The sequence below is a fragment of the Leucopleurus acutus genome, assembly GCF_964270905.1.
Source record: "Leucopleurus acutus genome assembly, chromosome: 6".
In the NCBI taxonomy this organism is placed as follows: Eukaryota; Metazoa; Chordata; class Mammalia; order Artiodactyla; family Delphinidae; genus Leucopleurus; species Leucopleurus acutus.
This window is the reverse complement of record NC_139149.1, coordinates 112,638,258-112,660,098: the sequence shown is the minus strand read 5'-3', so window position 1 is coordinate 112,660,098 and position 21,841 is coordinate 112,638,258. Positions and strand designations below refer to the sequence as shown.

The 21,841-nt window shown below is 45.8% G+C and overlaps 1 protein-coding gene across 1 annotated transcript in view; it reads right to left on the bottom strand.

Annotated features, from left to right (window-relative positions):
* Positions 1-972: 972 nt before the first annotated feature.
* The window catches only part of TRPM8 (transient receptor potential cation channel subfamily M member 8), a gene marked incomplete at both ends in the record, with an annotated part of 88,004 nt that continues 67,135 nt past the window's right edge, over positions 973-21,841 (bottom strand). The window contains 4 exons of the mRNA XM_082841216.1: positions 973-1,023; positions 5,407-5,440; positions 6,515-6,614; positions 15,514-15,704. Of these exons, the coding sequence (XP_082697342.1) occupies positions 973-1,023; positions 5,407-5,440; positions 6,515-6,614; positions 15,514-15,704 (376 nt within the window). The remainder of the gene's footprint in view (positions 1,024-5,406; positions 5,441-6,514; positions 6,615-15,513; positions 15,705-21,841) is intronic.

Genomic DNA, 21,841 nt, shown 5'->3' with positions numbered 1-21,841 from the left:
ATTCTGCAGTGTGAGGATTTATGCAAAGGCAAAAAGCAGCGTTTGAGCCTCATCAGGGTCTGAGCACAGTACTCTCAGCACTCAGAAGGCAGTCAGTAAACACAAAGGGAAGGGTCGAAACGAGGGAGGCTTAATTGTTTCCATTCCTTACCATTCACTTTCTCAAAAAATTCTAATCAAATGGATCGCTCACTGCTGTTTTCTCCTAGCTTTACAAGTCCCTAACAACATTTTGTTTCAGCATTTGGACAGGTAATGGGAAAACATAATTAAAGCAAATGGTAAGAACATGGAGCAAAGCCTTGGCCTCAATTTTGTCTGTTAACTGTATTACATTTTTATTGTGCAAATGAGCTATTGCTAAAAACCTTGAAAGCCTTACTAAAACATTTCTGGTAGTAAAATGTGATCAACATGCATTTGACGATAGCAAATATTTAAAACAAACTAACCAAAGAACCCATTCATCTGTACATTCCTTATAGCAGTAAACATAAATGATGTATCAGGAGAACGAGGTACATGTCTGAGGCGTGGATCTGTAAAGATACCCATGATCTAGAGTTAAGTAAGAAAAAAAATAATACCAAGTCTTAGAATAGTGTGACCTTGATCCAATCAATGCCAAAATAGCTGTATAGTTTGGAAGTTTGTTTTTTGTTTTGTTTTTTTTTAAAGATCCAAAAGGATACTGTAACCTACTGCCAGCAGTGTTAACCTCAGGCCGGGGAGCAGACAGGGAAAGTAATGTGAGGGCGGCTTCTACCTGTTCTTTTCTATATACCTATACTGTTCGAATTTTTTACACCATGCCTTATTTTCAAATCTGATCATATGTGAAAGTAACTGAGAAAATATCATGATTTTTGAATTAGTCTTAAAATACGTAAATTTTCAGAGCAAAAAAAAAAAGCCATTAAAATTACTTACCTTGCTAGAATTAGATTTTTCTCCATTAGAGTCCATGCAATTTTATTTGATTTTATTAGCAATCTCTTTCAGAAGACCCTTGAGATCATTAAGCTTGAAAGGGGAAAAAATAAAACTGGTCTTAAGATCAATTTTCCAACTTTAAATTTTAAATTATGACTCTGGATTTTCTATGAAATAGATGTGCTATATATAAAATAGGAAGTACGGTTCATGCCTGGAGTATGGCAGGCTCCAGGTGATATTTCAGACTCTGTCCATTACTAACTTTCTGAAATCATATCACAAGAAAATAATCATTAGCACCAATTAGGATTAGCTTTACTCAAATAAAAATCACTAGTGATTCCTACATAGAAAGGATAGATTACAACACAGAGAAGTAATATATAGAAATAAAAATGTTACATGTAACTAATAAAGTTATAAGGTACCAATAAAGTTTTGCTTTGATAAAAGTATAATATAATGAAAATAATGTGATACAATACTAATCAAGTTTTTGCAAATAAAGTGTCTCCCCTCACACACACACACACACACAAACAGTATAAGAAGCAAAACAATTTAAGTAAAAAACATGATAAAATTATTTTCAATACATGCATATTTCACAAGTTTTTACACAAGATGCATGAAGATGACTTTAAATTACAAGCTATACTTTTACACTTAATAAAAGCTGTAGACATAACACAATCTCTGTATGATTGGTTTCCAACTTGCTATATCACTCACTCAAGGAAAACTTTCTATTTAACTTAGGCTTATTTCCAGTATTAACCTCTTCATTTAACTCTTCCTTTAAAAAGGACAAAAAGAAACCATAAGGGCTAATGGCTGCCTAAAATAAAGAAGGCATAGTAAGATTCCTACTTACAGACTTAAGGTCAATGTGAATAACTTTGTTTTCTGGTGTAAGAATGAGACGGAGAAATTTGTTTTCACTGGAGGGGCTTTGGAGAGATTTCTGTATTGGTTGACAGTTAAAGGACTTTAGTGTGACATTTAGTAGGATTTAAGACACCAAGAGCTTGCTCCAGAAACAAGTGGCCAACCCTAAAATTCTCCTTGGATAGAAAGGAGAGACTTTTTGTTGTTCAGAAGAGAAGGGGTAGAGGAAGGGGGAGGGGATAAAAAGGGGAGAGAGGGCAGGGGAGCAGGAGAGAAGCAGGGAGAGAGGCAGTGAAATCCTGTGGGTGGTGGCCCATGTCTCAGTGTTGTGTGGTTTGAGGTTTCCCTGGGATCTGCCCAAATTCAACTAAAACCTGCAAAAGGCATGGTGTAGGTGGACTTCTTGCAGGAACCAACAAAGGGGTGGAGCTCCACAGACAGGGAGATGCAGAGGGGGCTGGACCCACAGGCACTCCTCTGAGGACCCCACAGAGCCCTGGCTCACACGTGTGTGTGGACAGCCACCAACTGGGACTCCAGTCATCTGTGACACCCTCGGCACCATGCCCACAACCGTCATGCTCAGGTCCACTGTCCCCACCAGAGGGTCGCCCCGCCGCACCCAGACACGCACTGGCTGGGAGGCCTCCCTGGCCCCTGGGAGTCAGTTCAGCTGCCCCAGTTCCTGGATCTCTGGCTGACCTCCGACCCAGGCTCCGCCCTGCCCCATCCCCTTGCTGCCATCCTGCCTATGTCCTGCGTGCCCCAGAGCAGGGGCAGCGGCAAGTCTTGCAGAAGCTTGAGCCCAGCCCCAAGTGTACTTTCCATCGGCTCCCTCCAAAGCCACCTTAGTGAACCCACAAGTAAAACGACTCAACACAACAAACAAAAATAGACTGTTTTCTCTACACACACACTTAGACAAGTCCCTGGCACCTCTATTCCCCAAACCAAACTGTTAAGCCCCTCTTATGTGGCCACTCTGACCTCTCAGAGGGATCTTTGAAAGGAATGTTCCCAGGTGTGTCCCCAAGAGGCTTGCCCTGCACGGGAATAAAATCCAGCCCTAAAGAGGCCAGCAAGTTCCTGCCAGGGACGACCCAGCCTCCCCCTTCCTTCCTACTCGGTGTTCCCCTGGTCCACGCCATCTCTCTCCAGCTGCCCAGAACATTCCATGCATCTCTGGACTTAGGGCCTTCCCAGCTGCCGACCTTGCTCCCCGGTAATGCAGACACGGGCAGTCTGGGACATATGCCTGATATGGCTAAGAAAAGGGTTACCGCTATTGAATCCTACATCATTCAGCAGGAAAATGCTCCTACCCCCAAACCACTTAACAAGGGGTCCATTCATGAAATGTGGGGCTCATGTCTGCTTTCACAGCACTTAGCCCAATGCATGGCATATGGCAGGTGCTCAATAAGTATTACGAGCTGTGTAGCCTAGGTACCGATGCAGCAGACAATATATTTAAATATAAATATATGATGTAGAGAAAGTGAATAATCCTATAAGGCTTTATATTTATTCTATATTACATATTATAGTCATCTAATATACATACTCAGTGTTAGAATACTATCCCCTATGCTTCCTTTCATGCATTCTAACATTTTTTAAATTTTTAAAAATATCCAGCATTTTTCTTTCCCTTCTTCACTGATTATAATCATGATATACATCCTGGCATGATTGTTTATGTCCAGATACTCAACTCTAAGAACACAGGAGTCTTCCCAGCCCCTCAATTAAAAATCAGTACCAGTACATCAGGAGAGCAGCCGTAACAAGATATACTCCCGTGTGATGGCGTGTCTCCAAAGATGGCTGCCACGTTTCTCCCTGTCCACGTGTCACTCCCACACCAAGAGGTGGAACGTGAACAGGGAGAGTCTACTGCTCCCCCACCTGGATCCCAGCCAGTCTGGGGCTGCTTTAATCAATAGATGCTGGTAGACGTGCTGTCATGCCAGGTCCAGGTCTTGCCTTTAGAAGCACTGGTGGCTTCTGCTTCTTCACGCTTGGAAGCCAGTCCCTATGGAAAAAGGGGAACTGCCCCGAGACCCCCAAGCCTCATGGATCAGAGATCACGTGGAAGAGAGGCCATGAGGAGGACCACTGAGGTGCCAGATCCTGGCCTCACCGCCAGCTGAATCCAGCCCCGTAAACCCAGCTGAGACCACCTGAAGCAGAAGAACTGCCCGGCTGAGCGCTTCCGAAACCCCTGACCCAGAAAAGCAAGAGTGAAATAAAATGGTTGTTTGAAGCCACTAAAACGTGGGGTTGTAGGGGCTTCCCTGGTGGCGCAGTGGTTGAGAGTGCGCCTGCCGATGCAGGGGACACAGGTTCGTGCCCCAGTCTGGGAAGATCCCACATGCCGCGGAGCGGCTGGGCCCGTGAGCCATGGCCGCTGAGCCTGCGCGCCCAGAGCCTGTGCTCCGCAACGGGAGAGGCCACAACAGTGAGAGGCCCGCATACCGCAAAAAAAAATAATAATAATAAAATTTTAAAAATGTGGGGTTGTTTGTTGCACAGCAATAGGGAACTAAAGCAAACTGTGATGGAAACATTCGACTGTCAGCACAGAACGTACCGTCACCCTGAGTGGTTGAGTCCTATATATGGAGCAACCAGCTCCAGGGGAGGGAAGGGGAGGAGGGAAGAGAAGAGGGAAGGCGGGGCGGGTGGGGGGTGAGTAGGAAGGTACCAGGCTGCAGTCCACCGTCCTGCACGAGGCCAGAGTTCAGGAAGGGAGGCCCATGGCAACACGGCTCAGATCTTTTAAATGCTGCTGGTAACTAACACGTAAATACATACACGAGAAATTGTGAACCGAATACATGATCATCTTAGAGCTCTGAGAAGAGCACCTTTTGTTCATTTATTCAGTGTTCCTTGAGGCCCTACTATAGGCAAGGAATCGGGTGCTGGAGACCCTGCCACCCCTGATGGCGTATTGTCAAGCCGTGGAACTGCACAGCCCTGGGGAGGGTATGTGACTCTGTCACCCAGGACGCCATCCCCAAAATGCCATGGATATCACCTCCTCCTCAGACCCTAACAGGGAGCCGACATTTATGAATCGATTGTCATTTCTGCTGAACCAAATCCTAATTTCCAGCTACCCAGCTCAGGGTGGAGGTGGGCATACTCTCTCTACGTCTAACTCACGTGTGTATTCTCGCAGTCGCAATTCAAATGAAGTGGATGACAAATTAGAGCGGCAGCAAAGACTGGCATAGGGTCTCTAGGCTCCCAACCTGCTTTTCTGAGCCTTTCTGGTACTCCCTGCAAGCATCTTACACCTGACAGAAAAAGAAGGGGTCCTGGGGTAGACAGAGACAGTCGTGGAAATGGGACTGCGGGACTATTCCCGTGCGGGCTGGGAGCATCGGAGAAGCAATTCCATTCCACCACCACGACTTTGTGCAGTGAATAAAGAAAGCTGAGTATAGAACAGGGTCACATCCATTTTTTTTTAAACAATTAACTTCATCTATTTTTGTCACTGGCCTCTAGCTGAAAGCTCAAAGATAATGGAGATTTAAAAAAATAATTCCCAAACTATAAACAGAACTATACCTTTGTATCCAGCTGTCTAAAACGATGCCTCATTCTTCAAGGAAGTTAAAAAAAAAGAGAGCGCGAGAACAGAGAGAGAGAGAGAGAAACAAAACGGGTTATTAGGCTCCATTTCGCAGTCTTTTAAAGCATAAAATACAGTTCATTTTCATCTTCAACTAAATCAACGTCACCTGCTTTTACCGCTTTTACTTTCTTCCTAATACCCAAGCGAAGCAGAATCCCACTCTCACCCCAGATGGAAGGACAGCAAATAGATGCTACCTTTGTTGATGGGGCGGTGGAAGATGACCTGTAAGGTCCGTCCCTTCCTTTCAAAACTAAGCTCTCCACGTCTAGGGATGGAGGAGAATGAGGGTATCTGCTTTGCTACTCAAAGAGAAAAAGCATGCCTCACATCCCCTGCTCCCAATAGCTGTGTTGAACCTAACAAAGGGATTACTTGTTCTTATGTTTACGCTTTCTTTGTTAGACTGAATTCTGAGCTGTGTTTGGAGCTCTCTGTAAGAGTGACTTCTGACCATTAACCCTGTTACCCCACTTTAAACACAAAGGGCACGCTCCAGGATGCCCTGCATCCCACATTCCTCATGGACCATCTAGGGAGACAGTGACTTAGCTAGTTCTATGGGATGTTTACAACAACGCCATGCGACTCATAAAGGGCGTTCAGAACTTCTCAGGGACAACTGTCTGTAAGAGATCAACCAAAGGGTTTGGCCGTCTTCTAATCGCTTGCTTCTTCCTCACAGGGATACACGTGCAGACCCTGCAAGGTAACTTCTGTTCCCCACAATCCTTGGGTCTTCCTAGAATCCACCTCTGCAGCAGTGGCATAGGGACCCACGCTCTTGCCACCTGGTCCCACAGCCCTGCCCTTCAATCAGAAGGACAATCAGATGGCAGGTGGGTGGTTTTTGCCCTTCTTGAAAGGCTGACACACCCTTTTGCGTGTGTCACCTTCAGTTGCCTGAGCCACATCCTTTTGGTGCCATTCCTCTCTGCCGCAAATTCTCTTTACAGAGTTTGCTCAAAGAAGCTGCCTGTGTTCTGCCAGCTTCTGTACACAAGGGGAGGCTCGCAGAGCAGGAATAAATGACTGACATACTCCTCTGATGTGTCGTGGGCTTTCGTGTTGATCTTGACAAGGTAATTTTCTTTCATGACACCCTCCCATGCCAGAGTCATGTTGTCTTCATTCTTGAAACCTTGAATAATGAGACAAAGAAAAACATTCAGATTGCTTCCTTTGCCCCCTTTCCCTCCTGAATCGATACCTGCTAGGCATTCTGCCATGCCCTGGAACCAAGAGAATTAGATCTGTCCTGCACAGGCTGATATGACTAATGCTACTTACTAGTGAGAGCAGCAGACCCATGGAATATCAATGAAGGTCTTGGCAACAGTGAAGAATGGGAGCTTGCATGAAATAGGAACGCAATCTTCACTGCAACCAGAGATCCATCCACAGCCGGTCTGTGTGTCTTGTGACTCAACAAAATCACTTCCCTAATGAATTTGGTTCTCACATTTCTTATGTGTTCCTGTTCCTTTTTGATGACATCAAAATACTACTCTGGGGGCTTCCCTGGTGGCGCAGTGGTTGAGAGTCCGCCTGCCGATGCAGGGGACACGGGTTCGTGCCCCGGTCCGGGAAGATCCCACATGCCGCGGAGCGGCTGGGCCCGTGAGCCATGGCCGCTGAGCCTGCGCGTCCGGAGCCTGTGCTCCGCAACGGGAGAGGCCACAGCAACAAGAGGCCCGCGTACCGCAAAAAAAAAAAATACTACTACTCTGATCATTCAGGTGGATAATTACTGATGGACTGTCTATTCTCAACCTAACACGGGGGTAGAAAGTTTGGAGGAGAGGAAAATCATCCCTGGACCTCATTCCTACCCTCTTGAAATAGGCAGTCTGGGTGTAGACCTCAAGGCTAATTCTGATGTTTAGTTTTTTCCTCTCACCTAAGCCAGGTGTGCTGCAAAATTAGCCTGGGGAATGTTCCAGCAAGATTTTTAGTTCAATTTTTTTTTTTTTTTACAGTGTCTCAACCTTTCAGATGGCAAGCAAACAAAGGAACAAATCAACCTGTCACCTGTGTTTCAGGTACTAGTGCAATGGACAGCGGTCCTCCACATGAATTCACGGGGAAAGAAAAGCACATACGTTCATGCAAGTGTCCACTTGGAATAAATGTATCTCTTGTTTACTTTTCAATGTGTTCATCTACATGTTAGAGTTTAGGAACTGTTTTAAGATCTTCCTAGACATAAAAAGAATTAATTGGGAGTCAAAGACATACAGAAGTGGCAGGATGGAAGCAACTCCTATATAGCAAATAAAGATTTATTTTTAAACGGTGGTTATTCACTTTAGAAAATAATTCCTAACGGAATTTCTTTCAAGTGGATTTTTCCTAGCAAAGTCATCTCCAGTGTCTTTTCCTCAAACTAAATGTATGTAGAAGCCCGATAGGAATACTTAATAATCAATGGAAAGGACAGGTGCTCCTGAATTCAGGTGGCTAAAGGGGAAGAATGACCAATGACCAAATGTCCAGCCTCTCTCACCGTCAAGGAAATGCTGATTGAAACGATGACGTAGCACTGTCACAACCAAACCGGAAAATTAGCAGAGGCTAAAATAATGACTGTACTCTCTGTTGGAGAAGATGTAAGCAAACAGGTTTCCCACATAATGGGAAAATCTGTAAATTGTTACGGCCTCAGGGAATGAGGGATGGGAAGGGGGGCAGACATATCAAAAGTACATACACTGTATCTAGAAATTTCTCTTCTAGAAAGAACTCAAAGGAAAATATCACTGATATGCTCAAAAATGAATACATAAAACTGTTTCTCATAGTGTTATATAGTAACAAAAGAGGAGAAACAATCCACGTGTTTAACAAGGGGTTGGTTAAATTGGGTATGGTATACCCATAGGCTGGAATATTCCACAGTTAAAAATTGTTATAAAGATGTATATTTATGGCTATGGGAGATGTTCTCTGGGAGATTATTAGTCAAATGAACAAATTAGATTTTGAATGTGTACGCACAGAGCAATCTAATTATCATACACCCACACAAGAATAATAGAATGAATACCGATACGTTATCAATATCTATCTCTGGATGGTGGGTTACATCTGCTCTTTGCTCTTTCTTAACTGTGCTTTTCTGTGTTTTTTGAACATTTTATAAATGAGCTTGGATTACTTCTTCAATCATGAAAAACAGCAAATTTTATAAAAATGCAATGACTGGGTAGCATATTTTTTACCATTTTTGAAGATGTCACCAAGAAAGTACCAAAAATGGAAGTTTGGATTCTACCTTTTCTGAAAGTTATTTGAAAAATCTTGCATTTTCCTCTAAAGAAGAGCAATTTTAAGCTTAAACCCCATGATTGTCCTATCACTGGAGGCAAATGCAAAGTAAAGGTAGGAAATGAATTACCGTGAGGAGATTCGACAACCACAGGATGCTGTGGTTCCGGAATTAGGCATCCCTAAGGAGAAACAAATGAGCAGGCAGTGACCAGGTCCCCCCAGAAGTCTAAAGGATCCTGTCCTGTGGTCTCCCGTTCTCCCTATTTCTTTATTCCTTCCTGAGACTAAGAACTGTTAGAAGAGAACATCCATGGCTCACTGTCTGTTTCTCCGATTGTTGTGAGAGCATCACTTTCCCAGGGGCCTATCAGGGACACAGGTGCAGATTAACACAGCTCATTTCTGACCCGTTTGCTTTCTCTAGTTGAAGCTCTTGTCCACTTGCTGGCCAGGTTGGGGGATTTGTTTTCATTTTTATGTTCTTTCTTGTACTTAACCGTTAAATAAGTTTGGGGGGAACGTAATGCATTTCGTTCTGCCTTCTCAACCCATCCTGAATCTGGAGGACTGATTCGTCCTTACCTATAACACCGAGTTTCCTGGTTCCATTGATCCTGGGCTGAACACAATGTAACTCTGGCGAGTGGACCTTCATCCCATACGGCCCCTCTACCTGCCCACCCCCAACTGGAATCCCACTAGTGATAGGGAATTCACTACCTCACAGGGTGTCACGTCATTTCCAGATAGCACTAATGGTTAGACATTGCTTTGCCTTTATATTGCGTCAAATCTTCCTCCCCACAACTTTTATCCATCGTTTGTTTTTGTTCTCTGGAACGATTCAGGAAGAAGTATGAAACTTTTTGCCGGAGCCTCTAGTCAGCAATACACTTCCTAAATTTCCTTTGCATTTGTCTCCAAATCTGTGGCATGGATTGGTCCCCTGAGCTCTCCCTCAGGTTCTGTAGACACTCATCCATGACATGGCTTCAAAACGGACTCAGAGATAGTTCTGAGACACTTCATTACGCACCTCTGATCTTTGGGTGTGGTCTTTGAGTACCAATTCCAGGTCTCAACTTTCAGTTCCCATCCCAGATATAAAGACTTTTCATTCTTTTCGTTAGAAATGACTCACTTTGTCCTCCACGGCAAAATGATGAGGGGAAAGACAGCAACTTATCCCAATTGTCAAAACACCTTTCTTCATTAGGAAAGGCATTTACATATGTGTGATAGCTAATGACATTCCCCAAACTGCCATTTAACGTCTTGAAATAATGCTGTTAAAAGAGTCGACGATGAGGATTCTTTAAACTGTGACACGAGATGGGGGTCGTTGGTACATTTACATTCTGAAAGCCAGACTTTAGGAGATCATGGCTCCAGGGATAACACAGAAGTAAGTTATGACTAATATTTAAGGTCATATTCCTGAGTATCTTTCCTCCATTTTTCTGTGTAGTTAAGGAATCCCACAAAAAATGATGGTTCTTGGCAAGTTCCATCAATTATCATGTCTAGGTTAGTAAAGTTCGTATTTTTTACTTTCTGAATCATCAAAATATCGGGGATACACTAAAGGGACAGGAATGATTGGCCCAGTACAGAACGTGAATCCCATGATGGTAGTCATTGACCATTTTATCAGGTGCAATAAAGAAAAGACCAGAGGGCAACACATAAACGCACAGCCAGCAGCCCCAGGGAGACACAGCACAGTAAACAGTAGGAATAAGACACAGACAAAGCAGACAAGCTCTAACGCATCCGAAAATTCAGTAAACTGGAGACAAGACCAGCCCAATGGTGTTCCTTTCATTGTTTGTACTGGATTCTCCCTTAGATTCTCCCTTCCCCAAATTGCCCCCAACACCCAGTTTTTTGCTATTTAACGGAGACTTTTCTTTTTACCCATAGTGATCCATTCGGGGGACACATCTCAAGATCCTGCCCCACTCTCCAAACCCTAAACCGACTGCTCTTCCCCGAGTCAGGAGAACGAACGTCAGGAGCTGAGAAGCATCATTTTACATAGTGAGCTGAGGGTGTCTGCTGCTTGGCCCTGGGAGTTTCTTCGTTCACTTCCATTTTGAGGGAAATAAGTTCAATCAGCAAGAGGGTGTTTCACGATTTATGTGACCATTTCTTGCACTATCGTGTCTTCTGTCTGCATTTTTTCCTTCCCCTGGGACTCAGGATGTACACTGTGACACAGCAGGCAGAGGACGGGAGGCAGGAGACTGTGTGGGGCTAGAATCTGGCTGTGGGACACGGACCAGGGTCTTTCATTAGTCTCCTTGCAACCCTTGGCCCCCTGGACCCCTCCCACCTGTCCTCTGACCTCTGTAACTTTTCTCTCTGACCGCTCCTCACTCTCTGGGCCCCTCCCAGCATCTACGCCTTTGCCTGGCTAATTCCAACTCATCCTCTTAGGTCTCAGTTTCAATATCCCCTTCCTCCAGGAAGTCTCCCCTGACTCACTCTAGTCTGGGGTGTAAATGTCCACAATGTGGCTATCATGGCACCCTGCACATTCTCTAAATTCATGCTTCCTACACTTCTCTATTAAGGCTTTCTCGTTTTCTTTCTTCTCCTGAGATTATGAGCCCTGTTTGAGGGCAAGGTTAGCCGCTGGCACCATTTCCACAGTGCCTGGCTGCCGCATGGTGGGCGCCTGAGGCCTATTTGTTGAATTAATGATCCCCAGGCCCCTTTCACAGAACTGAGAGTAGGTGTGTATAAGGAAATGAACGCCTCCTGTAATACTTTTACAGTTATTTCTCGTTCATGTGCACAGGTAGGGAAGGCCCCTCTTCACGCTTTGCTTGCCTTTCCCATGCACCGTATCCATCCATCCCTGCACTCCCTCCGTTTTTAAACCCAGATCTGCAGAAAATGTGGGGTGGGTTTTACAAAACTCTTCCAAAGACAACGGTGGCAGGAAATGAGGTTGGTAGGCTCTTGCTTTTGGAATTTATAAGAACTCAGCGATTTTCCTTTTTTATCACTCTATTTAGACATTTCATGAGAATGTTTTCATTGGTTCTTGGTGGTTGTCTAGAATCTAAGTGATCAGACTAACTGGATAGTTCATAAACACTGAGGCACCCACTTCTATCCCCGTTGCTGGAGGTCATTTTCTGGAACCAAGCTGGTACTTTTCTAGGCCATCCGCATCTATCACAGATCCTGCTCGGAAAGGAAGTGCTCAGGAAAGGTTGTTTCAAGGAAGGAAAACACAGCAGATATTCCAATTGCTCATGAAACTGTATCATTTTAGAAAGTGGCAAAGAAAAAGCAGCAAAGGACTGAGAACGATCAAGAAGCTGTTTCTTAAAGGTCCACGCTCAGCTGTCTACGCTTTTGAGGCTCCGGAAAAGCACAGCAAATAGGGCTGTAGACGTACATAGGGTGAGCCTAGGTATCGAGCGTTTCCCTATGGTGAATGCGGTTATAGCCATTATAGCTGAGAAATTTTTATTCTATACTGTTCGAGGCATCAAAGATAATTCTGGACTGAGACATGTTTTCATTTCTAGTGTGTCAGATCTAGGTTTAACATGTCAGGTGAGTTAATGAGAGAGAAGCCCGCATGCACACCGCCCCCAGTGGCAAGGACTCAGCTCAGCCGTGATGCCTGGGTGGGGAGGGTGGTGAGAACCTTGCTTTCTCTCGATAGGCCAGTGTGGGAGCGGGGCGGGGGGGGGGGGGGCGGGGGCTTGTGGGCGGAGGGCACTCTCCAGAGAGCAGCTCATCCAGCTTGTTCAGGGGATGCCTGGTGTGATAAACGGCAAAACAGGGCCACAGATTCTGCCCACCCCGTGTGTAGGCTGCTCTCCCTTGAGGTGGGTGGGCCTGTGACTTGCTTTGACCAATAGAACGTGGCAGAAGTGATGTCATCTGACTTTCTGAGCCCAGGGCCTCAGAGGCTATGCAGCTTCTGCTTTTTGTGGGAGTCTAGGCTCCAACTGTGGGAGCCTGAGCTGGAGGAGACTGAGGCTCCCTGATAACAGCCCAGCCAACCCCACACATGTGAGCACACGTGGACACTGGGACCCGCCAGCCCATAGCCTACCTGCCAACAGCCAGACACCACAAGGGGCAGAGACCAGCCCAGGACTGACCCATGGAGTCAGGGGCAGATAAACAGTGGTAGTTTTAGGGAACCAGATTTCAAAGGGTTGTTTCACAATAAGACACAACAGATCTGCTTAGAGACTCAGATCTACTTGTTTTTCTCAAGAATGGGACTGGGTATGGAAATCCCGCAGGTACCAGGGCTGGGTCCAACCTGCGTCACTAACTCTGCCTCCCTAGTCAGCACACGGGGACACTGCTGGGTGACCAGCAGCCCCTGAACTGACAGGGTTCCTGAGATGCAGGACTTGTAGTTTTACAATAGGGATGGTCCCCGGCAAACTGAGACAAGTCGGTCACCCTAAGTAGACATACAGAATGCAGGACGCTCAGCGCTAAGACAGGGACGTTCTGGGCAAACCGGGACAAGTCAGCCACCCTAGGCCCTCGGCACTTTTGCCATCGTGGGCCCCTTCCTGGATCAAGAAAATATGAAAAAGATATATGACTGGGTTGGTATAAGGACAAGTATATACCAATAGGTTTTCTGTCACCTAAACGTTCTTTCTTTTTCTTCTGATTTTTAAAAGAAATGAAAAGAACTGTGTGGACCCCAAAGTGCCTGGGCCCCGTCGCTGTGCAGACGTCAGTCCTATGGCTGCACGCCTATCCACCCACCGGGAGATGGAGTCCCCAGCTTAAGTCTGAGGCTAGAAGACAAAGTGTACAAGCCAGTGGTGCCCTTTCCATCTTTTCCTTTGCATCCAGACATCCAGATGAATGAAAATAGGCCTCTCCCTCCCTTGTGCTGAATTTGGTTGAAACAAGTTTGTGGGTGAGGGAGATCTGTGCAGCTCAGTGGCTCCAGGAAGGGGCGTTAAGTACACCTCGGGTCGTGGGGAAGAGAGCCAGATGTGTGCTCCCTGCAGCCAAAACGATGGGGACCCAGGTGTGACTGAGGGTCAGGGGTCAGAGATTCCGGCTCCCATGGCAGGGGCAAGGAGAGGGGCTAGGTGGGGATCCGTCTGCCCGGAGTTTGTCGGGGCTGAGGAGCTGGGTGACCACGTGAGAGGGAGAACAAACTCCACAGTCCCCAGCAGGGAGAGTCTGTGCAGAGTGCACCCCTGGAAACCAGAGGCTCCTGTGGGGCAGCGGCCCCCAGAGAGAGCATCGCCAAGTCCCGGGAGCTGTGGTTGGTGCAAGGGGGCAGACAGGGCATGGCTGAAGGACCCGCCAAGCGCCCACACAGCAGAGGGTCAGTTTTAAGCACGCACCAGGCCAGGAAGCACAGAGCCAGCCCAGGGCAGCGCCACCGCTGCTAAACAGCATTTCTGCTCTTTCCCCTCCCTTCTCCCTGTGCTCCAACCCGGAGAAGGTCAGGAACAGCAGCTGGTGAGCGAGTGGGAGGGAAGCGAATAAGAAAGAGAGAAAAGCCAGCAGCCCGTCCTTCCCGACAACTCCACCGGCTGAGAGCGGCCTCAGGGTAAGAGGAGTCTCCCCTCTGAATGACGATGAATGGGCTGCTTAATCTATTGGACTGCAGGTCCTAATTTCTAAATTGAGACTGTTTTACCAAGTAAAGTCATCATAAGCTTTTCTAGTTCTCTAAGAACGACCAGGAAAGTCATGACCCCTGCTGGAATCAAAGCTAAGATCTCGCCCTGTCACAGCTCACCCTTCCCCCTCCCCATATCCTCAAGTCCGTTCTCCAGTAGGTCTGTGTCTTTATTCCTGTCTTACCCCTAGGTTCTTCATGACATTTTTTTCCCTTAAATTCCATATATATGTGTTAGCATACGGTATTTGTCTTTCTCTTTCTGACTTACTTCACGCTGTGACAGGGTGAGAGAGAGGCATGGACATATATACACTACCAAACATAAGGTAGAGAGCTAGTGGGAAGCAGCCGCATGGCACAGGGATATCGGCTTGGTGCTCTGTGACCGCCTGGAGGGGTGGGATAGGGAGGGTGGGAGGGAGGGAGACGCAAGAGGGAAGAGATATGGGAACGTATGTATATGTATAACTGATTCACTTTGTTATAAAGCAGAAACTAACACACCATTGTAAAGCAATTATACCCCAATAAAGATGTTAAAAAAAAAAAGCTAAGATCTCCCAGAGAATAAATGTCACACAAGCAACAGAGAGCTTTTGACGCACCCCATGAATCCTGCTCGCTGAACATCCTACTTACATCATTATTATGTACATCCACAAGTGAGCCCCCTGGAATAAGGCTGTCCTGGCAGATCTAGAAGGCTTTCTTAATCTACTCTTTCAATGCATATATATGTATCACCGCATCACTTTGCTGTCTAGCAGTAATTAACACAACATTGTAAATCAACCATACTTCAATAAAAAAAAAAATAAAACAGCTATGATAACACTACCATTAAAAAAAGAAAAGAAAAAACAAAAAAAAAACCTGTGGGCATGGACAACTGCTCTAAGTATTGTAAAGTCTACTAAAATATTAATATTGTGCTCTGTAAATTCAAAAAACAAACTACTCTTTCTCTCGAGTGAGTCACTGGGGGGCTCGATGCCTGAACTTTACAGACAGACACCTGTGAGCGCTGAAATAACTGTGACTAACCCTTCCTGTTGAGATGTGGACCCAACACGCTTCCCCAGAATGAAGCCCTGCCTTTAAGCCCCAGCACAACGGATGAGCCACTCACAGCAGGCGGAAGACTCTGCGCTCCTCTCTTTGCAGCAGCAACGGAAGCATTTCTTGACCACCATGTAGAAGTAGGCGAAGACCACGAACGGGAAGGGAACGTTGAGACGGTTGCAGTATTCCTGCACCAGGAAGTACCTCTGGAACTTCCAGACCTGGTCGTTGTTCTCCTGGACGGTGCCCACGGTGTAGCTGGCGGGGGGGGGGGGTGGGGGGGTGGGGAGAAGGTCAAGCCTTAGCTTTCCATAGGCCTGGCCATTTCATTGCCGAATATGGTGATATTGGTACCAAGCTCTCACTGCCATAGGAGAGAAGAATCTATGGTGGTATCGGGGCCTGAGCAACCCAGGCACCCTTCGGTTCATGCTGGGCCAAAACTGGGTCTGACTTTTGTTATTTTGGTTTTTTTTTTTTAATCACAAAAGACTGTTCAATGAACTTTAAAATGATTCCTGCCTGTGAGGGGGCAGGCAGGGCATGGCTGAAGGATCCGCCAAGCGCCCACACGGTAGAGGTGTGTTTCAAGACCTTTCAAGGGTTCCCTTTTTCCCTTAGTCTGCTATTGTGTTCGATACCCAGAGGCCCAACGTGGCGACTCTCGGAGGAGTAAGTTGCCAACGTCACTGTGGGAGCTTAATTATAAACAACCTGGGAGAGCAGTTCGTTAATATTTATCAGGGACCTTAAAAATATTTATCCATTTGACCCACTGATTTTCCTTCTTGGAAATCTAACCTAAGAATAAGGAGATACTGAGAAAAGAAAATACAGAAATGGAGATCACACATGGGTGTCTGCCACAGCATTGAGTAATAGCCGCTCCCACTTCCCACCCAGCAGCATTGAACAACCAAAACGTTCAACACTAAGAAAATATATCACAAGTTATGGCCAATCAATGTGATTACACGATGCAGCTGCCGTTAAAAAATACGTTTATGACTAACTTTTATATTTTGGGCAAATGCTTACGTGTGAGTGAAAATAGTGAGGCTCAAACTTGTACTCACAACACAATCTCACTATGTGAACCACAAGTCACAGGGAGAAATGGATCCCATAACAAAGAACTAGGAAAACGTCTATTTATCCGGAAAACGTCTGACTATACCACTAACTTACCTGTTACACATTAAACCAAGATTGTTGAGTAGCTAACACTTGTTACATACCAGACACTGTTCTAAGCAGTCTACTTGTCTTAGCTGATTTAGTCTGCAAACAGCTCTCTGTAGAACGTTAAGGGCTATTATCATCTGTGATTAACAGATCAAGAAACTGAGGCACAACAGGGGTAGGTAAATTGTCTGAGTCCCCCGACTGGCAGGTGATGAAGCCAAAATCTGGACCCCGAAATCCAGCCCAGTGCCCATTTGCTCTGTCAGTACACGATGCCACCTCACGACGTGGAGCGTAAATGTGTTGAGCCGTGCTCCATGTCAAAAGGATCGGGTTGGACTACTTAGTGAAAGAAAACTGTGAAGCATTTTACCATTTGTTGAAGTTCAATCATCTGAGATACTTCTATCGTTAACACCAGATCACTCCTTCAAAAGCCAAAGAAGCAGCAACAAACCCCTTAAAATTGCCTAACAGCAAATCCTGACTGCAGATAGATTAAATTCTCCAAATTCTGGGTAAACACATCAGAGGCCAGAACATCAGAGGCCAAACCGTGCAGGCAGAAACATGGGATACATCCATTGTGAGACCTCACGCTTACCCCTCAGTGCACGACAACCTGAGACTTAAGTATCTTTAGCCAAGTGGGGATCATATACGTGAGCAAAACACTAGCCTACACAGATCACGGCTGTGGCTTTGCTTATAAGCTTGGTTCTGCTTATCTTGGCGTTTACTGATGAATCAGACCCCTCTGAGCTCTACACCAGGTCCTGGGGGCAGGGCAGGGCAGGCTTTCCCAGAAAGTGCCTCTTCAACTGGGTGTGGTCTTTAAAGCAAAGGGAATTCATGTTTGTTGAGTATCTACTATACGTAAACTCCTTTACTAGGCATGTTTGTTGAGTATCTGCTATACGTAAACTCCTTTACTAGGCATGTAAAACTGCTTCTTGACTGATTCAAGTGTCAACTCTATGTGGTAGATTTTCTGGCTGAAAAGCAGACAGGACTGTGATGCATGAGACTGCAGCAAACTGAAGCTGGCAGTGAGCCTGCTGCTTCTTCCAAATGTAGGTCAGGTTGCTCCAAGACGAATACCAAGCATCATTATCTGTCCTCGCCAGTCCCTGCTGATTCTGTGTCTGCAAAGGACACTGCAGGCTTCCGTCACTGCAATAAGAGAGGACGGCAGGCACGCCCAGGTTAATGAAGCCCAGGCAAAGAACGTGCCAGGAATCACGTTTTACTACATACTTTGGTCCAGAACAGGTATCACCATTCAAATGAGCCCCTAGGAGCATCTTAAAATCTTACGTATTTAGCCAAAAGTGGATCCTACTGACTGCCCCCTAAAACTCAACAGACACCCAAATTGCATCCATTTTAATGCATCGAATGTTGTTTGCTGAGGTTTTATCCAGAAGGAATCAATAGTTCCTGTTGAAGGGAGGAACACTCAGGTGCTTAGAGCTGGGGAAGGTGTCTTCTCCCTCCCTTCCTTGGGAGCTTGGAGTGGAACTGTGGCCAAGAAGGGTCCTAGTGGGAAGAGATTCGCATTTTAGCTTAACTGGTTACTCCGAGGTAGTGAAAAACATCTTAAGTCTTCCAGGTCATCTAGAAAAGGAATTGGTAAACTGTGACCCAGGGGCCAAATCTAACACCCAACCTGTTCTGCAGGGCCCACGAGCAAAGAGGCATGGATGGGTACGGGGTCACCGAGCACTGCTTCTTTCTGCACATCTGGCCAAAGCCGAGACCCTGGCTGGCCCCTGCAGAAAAAGCCACCAAGCCCTGGTCTGGAATGCACTTAGGCCAGTGCCCACAACAGGGGTTGGTGTTTGTATCATTCTTTTGTTTTTTTTTTTTTTTGCAGTACGCGGGCCTCTCACTGTTGTGGCCTCCGGACGCGCAGGCTCAGCGGCCATGGCTCACGGGCCCAGCCGCTCCGTGGCATGTGGGATCCTCCTGGACCGGGGCACGAACCCGCGTCCCCTGCATCGGCAGGCGGACTCTCAATCATTGCTCCACCAGGGAAGCCCTGTATCATTCTTCCTTTTGAAGAACTCCGCCTCCCCTCACTGCCCCATGTGCTCCTCTGGACAACCCAGCAGGCTCCGAGGAGCCTCCTGCTGGAACCTCTGCTTCCTCTGCACCTCAGGGTCCACGTGCATCCAGGGGGCAGCGCTCCTTTCCTGGGCAAACGGTAAAAGCCCTTATCCGCATCCCAGGGGGCGTGTGGGTGAACGATTGATTACTGGACATTAATACCCAAAAGCCACTTTGCACAAATAACACATTTCCGGGGCTGGCCATGCTCAGGTTTCTTTACTTACGTCCACCTGCCCCACAGAGCAGCAGGAATGAGCAAAATGTGACCTGGAGGCGAAATCCAACCCCAAATCTTCCAAATTGTTCTTTTTCTCTAGAGTCAGGTCCAGACTCGGCCAACAAGACAGGAGGGTTCCCCAGGGAAGGCTTCCAACTGCTCTGCTCAAATAATTTTAATGCTTTTGAGACATGGTTTTCCATTCCTATAGCAGACAGGCTGAGCTCTGGGGCCACGACATCCCCACCCCGCTCAGCAAACCCAAATGTCCAGGGCAGCACACAGGCCAACTCTCGTGTTCAGGCTCTCGCCCACCCAGCTCTGATGGCTCTCACTGTCCCTGCCAGCCGCTGGCCATCTAGTGTCTTCCCTGAGAGGAATTCTGCAAGGTCTCCTTTGACTTGACATCTCCCGTGATATCTAGTGCCCTCAGCTGCCCAGCTGGTGGGAGCTCTGTCCCCTAAGAGCAGCTGAGCACCTCAGATAAGCACGAGAGGAAGAGGAAGCAGGAGAGACAAACTCTCAGACACCCACTGACAGTGAAAATGTTACCAAGAGATAAATGTTTAGGATTCACATAGCCTTGTACGTGGATGAAATTCGGCAGTACGTTAAAGGAGTATGTGCCTGACCAAAGAACACATGGATGACTCCATATTAAGGGCATTTATATAATTCATCATTTTCATAATACATCATAGATCAAAAAGACAAATACCATTTAAACTGTTTCTAGAAAGTCTCCTGGCAACATGCAGCATCCATGTCTGATTAGAAGAAATAAAGAAGAAGAAAAAGGAAGGAGCGTAATAAATAAGAAACAGGAGGAAACTTCCATGATATGATAAAAGGAAAAGAGAGGGGGGAAAAAAAAAAGAATTCAGTAAGGAGACTTGTTCCAAAATAAGGAAGCAATACTTCATAGCCTTCCTGCATATCAAAAAGTAGTTATTGCAAAAACATAATAGAAAAACTATCTCACTCACAACCACAAATAGCTAGAAAAAAAAATGGAACAAAAAGTCGGCCACATCCACGTGAATACAGCCATAAACGTTTACTGGGAAACTATACGTATTTGAATAAATGGAGAATCACGCCATTTTTTCTGGCATGTTTTAAAGACGTCAGCTTCCCCTAAATGGCTCTACAAAGTTAACATCATCACAATAAAATTCATTAAAGAAATTTTTTGGAAGAGGGAAGAAAAAAGGATTGCAGAAGATGAGCCTTAGGCTCTCCACATGATTAAATATATAAGAAAAGCCAGGGAAGTTCTGAGTAAGAATAATGAAGGGCACTCATACAACAGATGTTAAAATGATTTTGAAAAATCAGTAATTAAAGCCGTTTGGTAGTAAAAACCAAAATAGAAAGACTGATTAACAGAACAGAATGAAAAGTCTGCAAAAAATTCACAAAGGAAAAGTAGATGTTAAAACAACGGCAGAATTTTAGAAGAAACTGAAATACGAGAAACTTGCCAGCTAGAATGCAATCAGGGAAACCCCTCTTCCAAGCTTTCCACAGACTTCATACATTTTTCCATCTGCCATTCCTTCCCAGACACTGCAGCAGTATCCAGTGAACCTTGATGACCCTGACTTTTTGCACCCACTCAGTGCCCCAGCGGGCGCGTTAAAACGTTCCGCACATCCTGGCTCCCCTCGCGCTCTGCAGCACCAAAAAAACATCGACACTAACAGTAAGAGACAGCCAGCGATTCCACTGCACTGGTTTTGAAATGCTAACTGTTGAGCATGTTTCTGTCAAAGTAACACAACTAAGATTGTGCCGTTGCCTGTGTAAAGACCCATGAAATCTCCCTTCACCTGCAGGGAAAAGTCCACATTCTTTAACACGGCATAAGGGACACCCCATAACCCAGCCCCTGCCGACCTTCCCCCATCCGCAGTCTCTAGTTCTCCCCAGAACAGCTTTATCTCCTCTGCTTCTCTCCCTCTCCAAACAATGCTCACAGGGTCCTCTGAGCAAATGTCTCCTCCATTCGCTGCTGCCCACCCCCAAGATCTGTCACCATTAATAACCCCGACTCTGCACCGGAGTCCTTTGTGAATAGGTTTCTCGTGCCGCTCGTATCGTACTGTATCTTTTCACATCATCTTATATTACTGTCTATGTGCCCATCTCCCGCTCAGATAGCAGAGACTTTAACCTCTCTCTGCCTCCAACTCCTCATTTATGAATGATTATAAAGCCACACCTACACAAAAACGATGACTAATTAAATGAGGCTGCACATGTGAAGCACCTGGATGTGCCTAGCACAGAAAAGTATCAATATTAGCTATTGTCATTGTTACAATTATCTGCTCTCTGTTTCTTCTTTTCATCCCATTTCAGTAGCCTGCCTGGGACTGGTGAAGTCACCGGAACGTTTAATCTGTACCAGGAGATATTTTCTTTTGTCTACTTTTCTACATATTCATAATGCACATATATTATTCCTAAGATTAAAAAAATATTTTATTCTTAGAAATTATCTTAGACGGGGCATGTCTGATGAGTCCTTTCCAGCAGAAATGCCGTGGGTGAATTTATCTTCAGGACACGGTGCCTGAAAGCATTAACAGCTCCGTGTTAAGACGACCCCGAGTCATCTACTGACCTCAAGATCACTTTGTGCCTCTGATAAGCCGCATAGGGCCTGTGATCAATAATTTTAATGTGGAATCATCGCAGATCTTTACACCCATTTATTTTCCCTGCTGAATAACATCTAGAGAGCACTCCAATATTGCTTTAAAATTCCCAAGTGTACATTTATGCTACAGTTCAAAAGGTTGCCACTGTGCACGGTTAAGCTCTCGCATGAATATTCTGATGCGGTGCCAGACAGGGGTCACAGCCCGGAGCTGTC